This window comes from Bidens hawaiensis, unplaced genomic scaffold (genome assembly GCF_021521415.1).
Source record: "Bidens hawaiensis isolate Kalapana, Puna unplaced genomic scaffold, B.hawaiensis_p1.1 tig00030294_1, whole genome shotgun sequence".
NCBI lineage: Eukaryota > Viridiplantae > Streptophyta > Magnoliopsida > Asterales > Asteraceae > Bidens > Bidens hawaiensis.
The window spans coordinates 173,847-186,789 of NW_027495054.1; the positions used below are offsets into that span (position 1 = coordinate 173,847).

The 12,943-nt window shown below is 33.7% G+C and overlaps 1 protein-coding gene across 1 annotated transcript; it reads left to right on the forward strand.

The window, feature by feature from the left end:
- Positions 1-830: 830 nt before the first annotated feature.
- Positions 831-4,288, forward strand: LOC143580266 (1-aminocyclopropane-1-carboxylate synthase 3-like). The gene is made up of 4 exons (XM_077063350.1): positions 831-1,417; positions 1,708-1,868; positions 2,004-2,189; positions 3,206-4,288. Exons 1-4 carry the CDS (start codon positions 1,145-1,147, stop codon positions 3,990-3,992), a joined length of 1,407 nt encoding a protein of 468 aa, XP_076919465.1. The 5' UTR covers positions 831-1,144; the 3' UTR covers positions 3,993-4,288.
- Positions 4,289-12,943: the final 8,655 nt, after the last annotated feature.

Genomic DNA, 12,943 nt, shown 5'->3' on the forward strand with positions numbered 1-12,943 from the left:
GAATCCGAATCTTACAGCTGTTTTTTATATATATATAAAGTCGGAAATTATATATCAAATGCAACCTTTTGACTTGGCCAAAGATGGATGTTTGAATATTCATTAGATGCTTTTTAATTAATATTTAAATCTAAAGCAAAAACATTCATTTGATAAGTTTACACCGAATATAAAATATTTTATCACACTTATTAGCTCTTAGTGAAAAAAGCTATTAGTTTGCACATTCAAATATAACCCACATATATAGAGGGTTATTGCACAAAGCGTTTTTAATGAATATACATACGCACGAATATATAGAGGGTTATTGCACAAAGCGTTTTTAACGAGCGAAGTGTAAATGCTATAACGCACATGTGATTTGGAGGGAGGTATATCCGTCAGTATAAATCGGTATAAATCCCTATGATCATAATTGCACACACATAACGCACTCAATATACATAATTAATGGCACATACACTTAACATATATATAAATAATTATATCTAGTAACGTAAAAATGGTTACTATAAGGCATAGTTAATAGCGTGTTTAGATTTTGCGCAATTACCCGCATAGTAAATCGTCATTAGAAAAAACATTTATTTTATAAAATATTTTATAACTAAAAAATAAAAGTTAACAATAATTAAAGACTAATTGCATTTGTTTTTCACTTTTCTAGCCATTATCCCTTAATATTATTAACCATAAAAAAATTATATTAAACATACAAATCTCATTTTGCACCTCAATTATAAAATAAATCATTTCACATTTGATTATATATATATATATATATATATATATATATATTTTAAAAAGTGACACAAAATCATAAAACATAAAATAAAAAGAAACTCATGTAAAGTCCTAGTCTTTTAGATTTTTATTCTTGAAGCGTGCAGAATATTTTTTTAAAAACAATTTAAAACTAAAACTCTTGTCTGGTCATGTTTAAACCTGCACCTACAAATCCCAAGTCAATAATCTGACGTGTCATTCTTATTACATCTTTCACCATTTCGTCCTCTATATATACACCCCTTAATTGTCAAACCTTTCATTCAAACCATAACCTTCTTCACTCACCAAACCAAACACGCAACTCTCTAGCTTATCTCCACACACAAAATCCGACACCGGTTAATGATCGACAATGTTGTCCGCAAAAGCCACTTGTAACTCACACGGCCAAGATTCGTCCTACTTTCTCGGATGGGAAGAGTACGAGAAGAATCCGTATCACCCGGTTGATAATCCTGACGGTATTATTCAAATGGGTCTTGCGGAGAATCAACTCTCGTTCGATCTCCTTGAATCGTGGCTTGGTAACAACCCGAATGCTTCGGGTTTTACGGCTCAAAGTGTTACCAGTTTTAGAGAACTTGCACTGTTTCAAGATTATCATGGTCTTCCTGCTTTTAAAAACGTAAGCTAGCTACGTACTTTGAATTTTAATTTGTTTATTATTTACATTAAAATCTATTATTATTTAATTAAGGGACAACATACAAATCAAAAATATTGTGTCTAACTAAATTTGGTAATACACGTATAGCGTGATTAAAATTTTATTACGCTACAGTTTTACAAGTACAGTAATGAAATTACGCTACTAGCAAAATTATAGCGTAAAATTACCCTTCATATTTTCATATATAAAATCTTGTTTACTCAATATAATTAGTAACTTTTTATATAAATGTTTTGGATTTACAGGCATTAGTTGATTTCATGTCAGAGATTAGAGACAACAAAGTAACTTTCAATCCAAACAACCTTGTACTGACAGCTGGTGCAACCTCGGCCAATGAAACCTTAATGTTTTGTCTTGCTGATCCTGGTGACGCTTTCCTTATTCCGACACCATATTATCCAGGGTGAGTAATAAGTTCATATATATATATATATACATATACATACACATATTCAACATGAATATGATATGTTACTAGCTACCAACTTCATTTATTAATAAATTTCAACAATTAATGTATTCTTGTATATCATTATAGGTTCGATAGAGACCTCAAGTGGCGAACCGGAGCCGAGATAGTACCGATCCATTGCTCGAGTTCAAATGGTTTCCGAATAACCGAATCGGCTCTCCAAGATGCGTATCAACAAGCTCAAAGCAAGAACCTTAAAGTTAAAGGTGTATTAGTGACAAACCCTTCAAACCCATTGGGTACATCACTAAGGTGCTGTTTGTTTTTGCAGACATAAACTGTCTGCAAGCTGATTTCATCTGTTTTCATGTCTGCAACTGAAGATGTGGTCTGAAGATCTGCAAGCTGAAAATATAAGACTGTTTGTTTTTATAAGCTGATACTGTCTGCATAACTGTCAAACTTATCTCACAAGATAGAAGTCATTTATTCAAGTTACATCTAGTTTTTAGTCTTTGCTTGCCATGCCGATTTGGTTTTGGTGGGTGGTGGAAGGTGGTGGTGGTGGATGGTGGTAGTGGCGGCGGACGGTGGGTAGTGGCGGTGGATGGTGGTGGTGGACAATGGGTGGTGGTGATGGATGGTTTTGGTTGGTGGTGGACGGTGGTGGTGATGGATGGTGGTGGTGGTGGTGGTGGGTGATGGATGGTGGTGGTGGCGGTGATGGATGGTGGTGGTGGTGATGGATGGTGGGTGGTGGACGGTGGTGGTGATGGATGGTGGTGGTGGTGGCGGACGGTGGTGGTGATGGATGGTGGGTGGTGGACGGTGGTGGTGATGGATGGTGGGTGGTGGACGGTGGTGGTGGCGGTGATGGATGGTGGTGGTGGTGGCGGTGATGGATGGTGGTGGTGGTGGGTGATGGATGGTGGTGGTGGCGGTGATGGATGGTGGTGGTGGTGGCGGATGGTGGGTGGTGGACGGTGGTGGTGATGGATGGTGGGTGGTGGACGGTGGTGGTGGCGGTGGATGGTGGTGGACGGTGGCGGCGGGGTACGGGGGTGGTGGTGGCGGCGTACGGTGGGTGGTGGTGTTGGCGGACGGTGGTAGGAGCAGTGGATGAGAGGGTGGCTGCAAAGGGAGAAGAGTAGGGTTTTTTTGTGAAGATGTTTTAAGCAAGATTTCCTTGCTTTTCTTTTAAGATGAAAGAAGATAACTTCAGATCTGTTTTAAGAAAAAAAACAAACAGTCTTCAAGGGTAATGTCTGCGCGCCTGCAGACATTAGCTCCCTTGAAGATGTTTGAAGAAAAAACAAACACCCCCTAAGCTTGCATGAGCTTGAGCTTCTTGTTAAATTCATCTCCATTAACAATCTCCATCTCATTAGCGACGAAATCTACTCGGGAACCGTGTTTTCGGCCCCGGGTTTTGTGAGTATCATGGAGGTGTTAAAGAACAAGGATCTTATGAACACAGATGTCGCTAAACGAGTTCACATTGTTTATAGTCTCTCTAAAGATCTTGGTTTGCCCGGTTTTAGAATTGGGGCGATTTACTCGAACGATAATGTTGTCGTCTCGGCTGCAACGAAAATGTCGAGCTTCGGGTTAATTTCGTCTCAAACTCAATATTTACTATCTCAAATTTTATCTGATAAAAAGTTTACGAAACATTATTTAACCGAAAATAGAAGAAGGTTGAAACAACGACATGAAATGATGGAGAAGGCGTTACAAAAGACCGGTATTCGATGCTTGAAAGGGAATTCGGGTTTGTTTAGTTGGGTGGATATGAGATGTTTATTAAGTGCACAAACTTTTGAAGGTGAAATGGAGTTATGGAAGAAGATTGTGTATGAAGTAGGGTTAAACATATCACCCGGTTCATCTTGTCATTGTAATGAACTGGGTTGGTTTAGGGTTTGTTTTGCGAATATGTCCAAAGAAACCCTAGTGTTAGCCATGCAACGTCTGAGCACGTTTGCAGAGACGGTTCAAAAAAACAATCAAAACCATCAACGACGGCCCCTAAATTCAAGAAAATCAAAGTCGCTGCCCAAATGGGTTTTTTCGCTATCGTTCACCACTGGGAAATCTGGGAAGAACGATGCGTAGTCCAGTGACGTGACAATAAGTTGACGAAATAAAAATTAAGTGTGTGGTTTATTTTTGTACGTAATTGTTTTTTTTTCTCAGTATATATGATGTATTGAGTTCTTCCTTTCTTTTGTTTTGTATTTTTTGCCTTGTGGGGGTTTATTTCATGCATAGACACGTTAAAGCAGTCGTTCAATTAAAAAAAATGTTTTATGTTCAGGCATATATCATAATTAGAGTGTGTGTCTATCTTATGCAAGCCAATATGTGGTTTGGTGTAAAACACATCATTAGTTAATGACGTATAAATAAAGATAACATAAAAGTATATACTTTCTTGAATTAGACCAAGTGTTCTATACATAAAATGCATGGATTGGTGTAAAACACATCATTTATCAATGACGTATAAATAAAGATAACACAAATAGGTTGCAAAAATAACGATGGCCGGCTATAACATAGTCTACCAATAACCTAATAGTCTAATGGTATTGTATTTAACTCTCTAAAAATGAGAGGGTGAACTCAAATCTGTAACAGTGTAAGTAAATAAGAGGACTTTTTTTTATGTGAAAAAAAGTCAATATGTGATCACTTAATTTGACTTAATATAATCAGGTAGCTAGGCTGGCATATGGCACGTGAAGTTGTACAAATAATTGAATAGACAATTGCTTGTATATCGTGTTATGGTTATAAGACTTGCGATAACATGAACATAACAATATTTAACATTAATTTTGATTTAATTATTAGTTATTTTGATGATGATTAAGAATACATAACAATATTTAACATTAATTTTGATTTAATTATTAGTTATTTTGATGATGATTAAGAATACATAACAATATATAACATTAATTTTGATTTAATGATTAGTTATTTTGATGTTGATTAAGAATATATACCACGTATATGTCCATGTACATTAAATGGATCATCTCAAGCTTAGACAATCAACAAATTCATGGAAGGTAACCAAAATGAAAGTTGTAATTAGTCTACACGGACCAAGAATTGTGAATCTACGTTAACAAGTTTGGATCAAGGCTTTATATACAACATGAATATGCTGTAAAATAAGAGAGATCTCAAACTAATCCTTAAAACAAGAGTTATACAAATGAGGTTTTTTTTTCATAAAAATATGATCCATGTAAGTTTTAATAAAAATCAAATCTAATAGATGTTTTACAACCATTTATTTAAATCTCAAAATAAGATTTGAATTTTGAAATGAAGTAGGTGGAACATACCTTATTAAGAAGGAAAATGCCACATAATACTAACAAAGTTTTAAAACTATATCATGTCATTAGTGCATTCTCTATTGAGAATTATCTAAGTGTGTTTTATTATCGAAAGCATGATATATGGGGCAAAGTCCCATTTATGGGTGAAGCGTCCGAGAGTCACTCGATCAGGGTGTCTTTTTTGGTAATCACATAACGCCCGAGTGTCTTTGGTTATCATTTAATGTCTTTTTCATCACATCAAGATTGTTACATCCAATAATTCATAAACGCTCGGCGCTCCTATAATGTTATGAAAATAAAAACTAATACAATAGTTAACTAAAATAATAACTGTTACAATATACTAAAAATATGGAACTTAAAATAAAATAAATAGAAATTATGCTGCTTAAATCCAATATTTGTTGAATAAGTTTATTTTGTTTTCATAGGCTCCATTTTAAATTTAGTTGATGAACCATTCGATTTCTTCCGCCTACGAGATTATTGGAATGCTATATCACTTAGCATAGAAAGTTAGAAACTAGTCTTTGTTTGTTGATTTCCGATGTACGTCTTTTGGGGAATATGAACCTAAGCTTTACACAAAGCTAACTCATGCTCGGTTGTCCATAATACATGATCCATCCGTTGTTTGAATCTTCGTTTACTTGCACCACCTTGGTCACCTTCTTCTATCTCAATGTCTTGTTTAACTTGCATTTATTCAAGACCTTCATCCTAATCTTTCTTTTTGTTACTATTTCTACGGAGAATACCATTTCTGGGCACAAAATCTTAATCATCATCATCATCATCATCATCATCATCATCATGATTATCATAAATCAAAAGGGTTCGTTCCTCATTGCTACGCGGGGACCGAAAAGTCATATTGGTATTACCGAATAGTCGTATGGTTGGAATCACTAGAAATATCTGTGAGTGTTGTGTAAACATCTGTTTCGGTTGATTTTAAAGATTGAATTGATATCAAGAACACAAAAAAAATAAAAGCACGAACAAAATATTAAGTAAAACTCACTTTTATTATATATAAGAAATTTAACTCAATAACCCTAATACAATAACTCTAATAAGTCATTGAACGCCACTTAATTGCTGTCTATATATAGGAGAAACCCAACTTAATAAGCAAAGGAAACTAGGAAACCTAATTATCACATAATTAACAGGCTAAACCATCTCTCCTTAGATAATTAGGCCCGCCTCTCACCGGGCTCACTCAGGAATTAATCATGCCTTCAGATTTTGATTTCGACTCGACCTTGAAGTACCACTTCTCGAGCTGGAAACACCTTTTTTTGAACTGGTACCAGCTCCTTGAGATTTCTTGTTTTCATCAACTTTGATTTATTTGAATCTACACATAAATATTATTTTTGTGTGTATAGAATATTGGTAGATTTATTTGGATTTTGATAAAAGTAAAATGATAAATTAAAAAGTGAGGTATTTAAATAGTTTAAACATATATTTTTAGCCAACAACTATATTGGCCCTCATCATGAGTGGTCATCTTATAACGGTTATCACAACCCATATCCTCATCTTTCACCGGGTACCCACAAAGATGATGATGGTGTGCTTGCATATGTTGAAGTACTTGGAAGGGGTAGCCACAAGATGGCCGAACACCTCCCTAAAGAAATCGTATTAGTCTAGTCAATTATGTTAGGTTACTTTTGACTTTGGCATATTTCTGTGATGATGTTTTCTAGCTTGTACTATATGCGGCTAAAAGTCCACGTGTGATCCAACCAACCCCAGCTCTTATATGTGATTATTCATCATAATTAATAAGAATTTAACACTCTTTTTTCATAAACATGAATAATTAATTTGATCAATAACCAAAAGTTGAAACTAATATCCGTTAAATAGAATTAAGAAATTATTCGAGTTCGTATTGTTGTAAACTTGTGTTTACATTCATATGTATGTATGTATGTATATGTATGTATGTATGGTTTGGTTGACCTGTTTGTTCGGCCAACTTGGCTCGGCTTATGGGCTTGTTTGTTTTTGTGTGGTAATAAATTAGCTATTTGAAAACAATCGAGTTTGTATTATTTGAAAAATTCTATGGTGTTTAACTAAGTCGTGTCTAAAATTCTTCGAGTTGTTATTATAGGTTTTAAGTCGTGACATTATATTTCACTACGACCCATGTTTGGGTTTGATGATCGGTTGGGGGCTTGACATCCACTTAGAATTATCTGTCTAGGAATAGAAAGTTTTTAAATGGAAAACCTTTAAACAAAAAGTACATATTACAACCAAATTTGGTTAGTTATTTCTCCAAAATATATATACCAACAAATATCATAATACTAATTAGTAATTTGAATCATATACCAACAAATATTTAAATGTTTTTTCAGAAATAATTAACTATATTTATTTAGCCTGTTTTTGTATGTGGTAATTATCTAACTTGTTTATGTTATTGTAAATTTTTAATCCCCGATCACCTTTAACAAAATTCTTAGATTCGCCGCTATTAATGGCTACTTTGATATGGTTTATGGTATGAAAGGCGTTTAATTTCTTTGTAAGGTCTTTAATTGAACTTTGTAGATGTTGCATTGACAATTAGTTACGTTCTTTCCTTTTTAAACGACTAATGAATACTCCAAATGGAATACTAGCAAAATTCACTACATCATGATACACTTGTCTCCGAATTGGGGAAAACCATCACCTAGGGCCGACGCCAGGTGAACACTCGCTCGAAGATATGCAAATGTGGTGAGATAAAACTCATTCAATTCAAGGACGAAATAGTGATCGTTGTCCACTTGCCTAGTTTCACATCATTATCGGGTGCCGCTGAAAGTATATGGTGGATGCAAGATTGAAACTTGGGTCACATGGAGCGTACACTAACTCTCTTTGTTATCACTCCACCACCATCTCATTAACAATAATTAGTCACTATAACTTATTTAGAGATTTAATTAACTTAATATTGAATTATAAAGTAGGTATAAATATACATGTTATGAAAAAGGGAAAAAAATGTATGTTGTCGGCAGAACAATCTTACTTACTACAACCTTTTGTGATACTCGATCATTTCTAATTCTTTTATTATAATCTTTTTGTTCAACATATTTGATTCAATATTCTTACCACACACGAGTTCTTTGGTCAACTAAAAAATAGCAGTAACGGATTAAAATAAAAATTAAAATAAACTATTTAAAAGTTAATGTCAACCTTATACACTAGAAACTAGACTATTAATTCTTTTAATATAATCTTTTTGTTAACACATGATTCAAAATTCTTACCACACACGTGTTCCTCACTTCTTTAGCCAACTAATATAAATAAAATAACATGGATGAAAATTAAGAAACAATTTAAAATTTAATGTCAACCTTATACACTAGAAACTAGAAAACATCAACAAAAGTCTACAAATTACGAATACATCTTGCTTAACAAGTAAGCAATGACTCAAGTTCTTTTCTCACTAGCTCTCCCGACAAGGCTATTTTGACCAAACACTATTGTCAACTTTCATTTCATCAAGCATATAAATTAAACGCTTTAAATATTAATACAAATAAAACTTATTTATTTATTTTTTTGGGTTAAATTTTGTTATGGATGCCTTCATTGTAGCTACAATGAATCTAAGATCAATTGATCAATATGAATATCAAGAGTAACGGTGGATTGTCGCCTCTTTATCCTGAAGGCTCTCCTGGCCATTATTATATGGCAATGTATTTGAGGCTTGCCAAAATTGTACAACTGACAATTATAATAGTTGGAATGATAACAGTCATTCTTGATGGTATTATAATTGCAAACTTGCAGATGATGATAATTTGACGTGTGTAAGTGAAAGTATGGAAGTTATATTACCATAGTCATAAGTAGTATGTCTTTGTGACATATCCTTAACGCTTTGCTAAAGTATATGATAATGATAAAGTTATGTTTTAAGTTTAAACCCTTTTTTTATTCTAACTTAAGTAAAGCTCAAACTCACTCAGCAACATTGATTTTTATTGTGTATCTCAAGTAAAGTGTATGACCTTTTAGAGGACATTCGGGATTGACAGAACTAGAGCGGACTACCTACTCAAGATTGACATCTCTATACGATTTATAGACAGTTCATGTTTTAATTTAAGATCTCCGATCCATTGTTGGACAATATTGTAACAACACTAATTTATGCTATAGTTTAATGTCTTAATTTGAGCTTTAGAACTATGTTGCATGTGTAAACCCAATCATTATCATTATAAATCTTGGGGTTCGGGTGTTACATAAATTCTTTTGTTCTTGAAATTTTCCTAGCGATTGTATCGTTGATCCATGGCCGAGCCATATTGCCACACCTAAACGTGTCGGGTCATTTATAATCTAGTCATTTTGGAGTGTTAGTTGGACGGTCGATACACCCACTGACCATGAAGAACTGTCATTTTATTGTTGAGTCATTCAAAGTTCTTTGGTTGATTTGAGCATTCTAAGAGCATAGCACAAGATCATATAGTCATCTTGAGTTGATGTTTATCAAATATGATTTTTAACTTTATAATATCAAGATAGACAAATGTTTGTACATTTATGCACCAACATCCTTCAACATTACTTTGTAGGTGTCGACTTTTTTGAGGTTGATTTGAACACTTCGTCCTTTTTTATTCTTCTACTACACATGAGGTTGTTTGTGCTTTGCAACCTACTTTTGATATTGTGTCTCCTAAGTCCTAATAGTTGATGCACGGCTCAACCATGACATCAATAATGCAACCAATATATTTTGTTACCTTCTTGTGAGCACTTTGGTTCACTTTGTATCTACATGTGAAGAGAGATTATATTGTAAACATATGAAAGTTTTTAATTAGTGTTCCAACTCGCAAGTAAATATTTCATTATCATATATTATTCTCTAGGAAGTACGGTTCAACAACCCCTTTCAGTACTCTCCCCAAACTTTTGATTTCGACAAAAAGTCAAATAGTATCAAAGGACTCGGAAGGAACAAATTAAGTAAGCAATGAGATTTTTTTTGTCATTACAAGTACTACTGATTAGGTATATATTCTTTATTTTAGTGGCGGACCCAGAATTTTATTTTATGGGGGGCGGAATTTTTTCCAGAGTCGGGTGCTTATTGCATTAATGACAAGTCAATTCAGAGTCGGGTCGGGTAGGGTCATGTAACTAAAATAATAAAGCTAAATTAAATTTCAATTATATAACAAAACTATATCAACCGTTATTAGATATCAATAACAAAAATACAATTTCGTACATTACTCTCAAGAACTATATACAACTAATTCTATTAGCTATTACTCAACAAATACACACCAACCCATGTAAGTCGAATATTAATTTGTTTAAATTGTCTTGTTTATTCTTAAGATATACCTTTTCAAATGAAATAATAAAATTAAATGAAAAATTTATAACATTTAACTTTATAAACTACAAAGTTATATTAAATAAAGCTACAAATTAATTCAGTAAGATACAACTAAAAACCAAAAATTATTGAATTAAATTAACATATGAATATATAAATAAATCAAAAGTTAAAGAGATACCATTTTAGTGGTTGTAAACTGTAAAATATAAAAACTATAGGACCGTAGCCTATGTGTAATGGGGTGTAGATTTGGGCGATTTTGGGCGCGAACACCGCCCCCCCGGGCGATTTTTGGGCGAAAGGGGCGGGGGCGGGGGGTTTTTATCGCCGTGGAAGAAGAATAAATATTATTATTATATTATATGTATGTGTGTGTATATATATGTATATGTATATATATATGTTGTGTGTGTATATATATGTATATGTATATATGTTGTGTGTGTGTATATATATGTATATGCAAAATGAATCATAGAAACAACCCGAACCAACCAAACCACCCATTCCCTCCTTTCGGTCAACATCATGGTTCGCAAAACCAACCGAACGTGAACTTACAATGGAACCCGATGAACCTAAACCAACCGAGCTATCTGTTTCAATTTCCCGACCCGAAACTAAACATGTACGCCAACCGAGCTATATGTTTTTTTTATATTTTTATTTATGTATTTTTTTTGTATTTCTTTTTAATTTTAATGCATTTTTATTTTATTATTTGAAGAAATTGGTTTTTATTTGATTAGTTTAATTATAAAAAGAAAATAATAAAAAAAATACTGTGGGCCCAACTTGTAGACTCTACACCATTACACCCCAAAAACAAATTCGTCTCCTTTGCTAACTGAGCGCCACGTGTCACAATTCGCTCTCAATTATAGCCCCTCCAGTACACATAGCCTTCGTGTATGTTTCAAATCTTTAGTGAGGATCCAGAAAGTACATTTATTAAATGAAAATAAAGTAAAAGTAATAAATCAACTTCATCTCTTTCTTCCACCTCTTTCTTATCTTCACCGAACAAAAGCTGCAGACCCTTGTTGTAAACATTAAACGACCGAAGAAAATTCTAAAATTGATATTTTTGCCTTCTCTTTTCACTAAGATCCTCTAGTAGTCCTGTTTATGGAGGGCAGTGTCAAAATTTCATGGGGGGCGGTGTCACTAAATTGCGAATATACTTAAAGAAGATAAAATTTTAAGGTGGGCGGCCGCCCCCCTTCTCCACATACCAGGTCTGCCAATTATTTAGTTTGCCAAATACAAAATTTTGATCAAATTCATTTATGTTAAAACAATTTCATTTTAATAAAGAAGTTATTTGAGATAAAAATTCAAAGCCTATATGAGAGGGTTTAATCGGGAACTTTAAAAAAGTGATGAACTAGGAAATCGTATAAAGTAACGTTAAAGAACAAATGATTGCCAGTACATTTATGCACCAACATCCTTCTAACATTACTTTATAGGTGTCTAATTTGTACCTTTTTGTTCCTAGATACAATCCAAAGAAACGAAAAATGTAAAATATAACAGAATTATATAACCTTTTTAATTGGGCTTAAAATATAGCGTTGAATTGTAGGTCCCGTGACCGGCTCAAACAACACAACAAACTAAGTACTAGTCGTCTTGGATGAACCTCTCAACTAGTTGGCGGAAACAACTAGCTAGGACCGAGATCTCGGATCTTGTGGTGTGGGTATGGTCGTTGAGTTAGAGAGGGAGGATCGAGAAAGTTTGTAGGTTAAAACAATATTTTTTCAAAGGGTTGTCTTGTGTATGCTATACACACACATTATATAGTGTGTGTATCGTCATACATTATTTCATTAATAAGGCCCAATGGGCTCCAATTGCACAAGGCCTCGGCCCAAAACATACAAACGTAAACAAAATAGAAGCGTAAACTAACGAGATACAAATACGAAAGACTAATAACAAAACGGGCCTTACACGAATAGATTACTATCATAATATGTAGTGCTACTCTTCTCATACATAAGTTAATTTCAATGTTTTAGTATTCAAGTAAATGATTAATATTAATAATTATGCCATTATTATTAAAGATTGATATTATGAAAGGGAATATCACTCGTGACAATTGAATGAATTCAGGTAAACTAGATATCATGCAATCTAGTCATGTATTATTACATATATTTGAGATAAAGATTCTTTTCAAAAATTGACCCGAAATGTACGTGGGAGATGAAGACAGCATAGATAAACATGACGTAAAGATCTCAAAGATTCCATGCAAAACCACATGAAGATGCAAATTTTTAGGAAACCAA

Excerpts from the sequence above, each read along its gene's own strand:
- LOC143580266 (XM_077063350.1), top strand. The coding sequence starts at position 1,145 with ATGTTGTCCGCAAAAGCCACTTGTAACTCACACGGCCAAGATTCGTCC. Across the intron at positions 1,418-1,707 it reads GTCTTCCTGCTTTTAAAAAC|GCATTAGTTGATTTCATGTC; the intron begins GTAAGCTAGCTA and ends TTGGATTTACAG. Across the intron at positions 1,869-2,003 it reads CCGACACCATATTATCCAGG|GTTCGATAGAGACCTCAAGT; the intron begins GTGAGTAATAAG and ends ATATCATTATAG.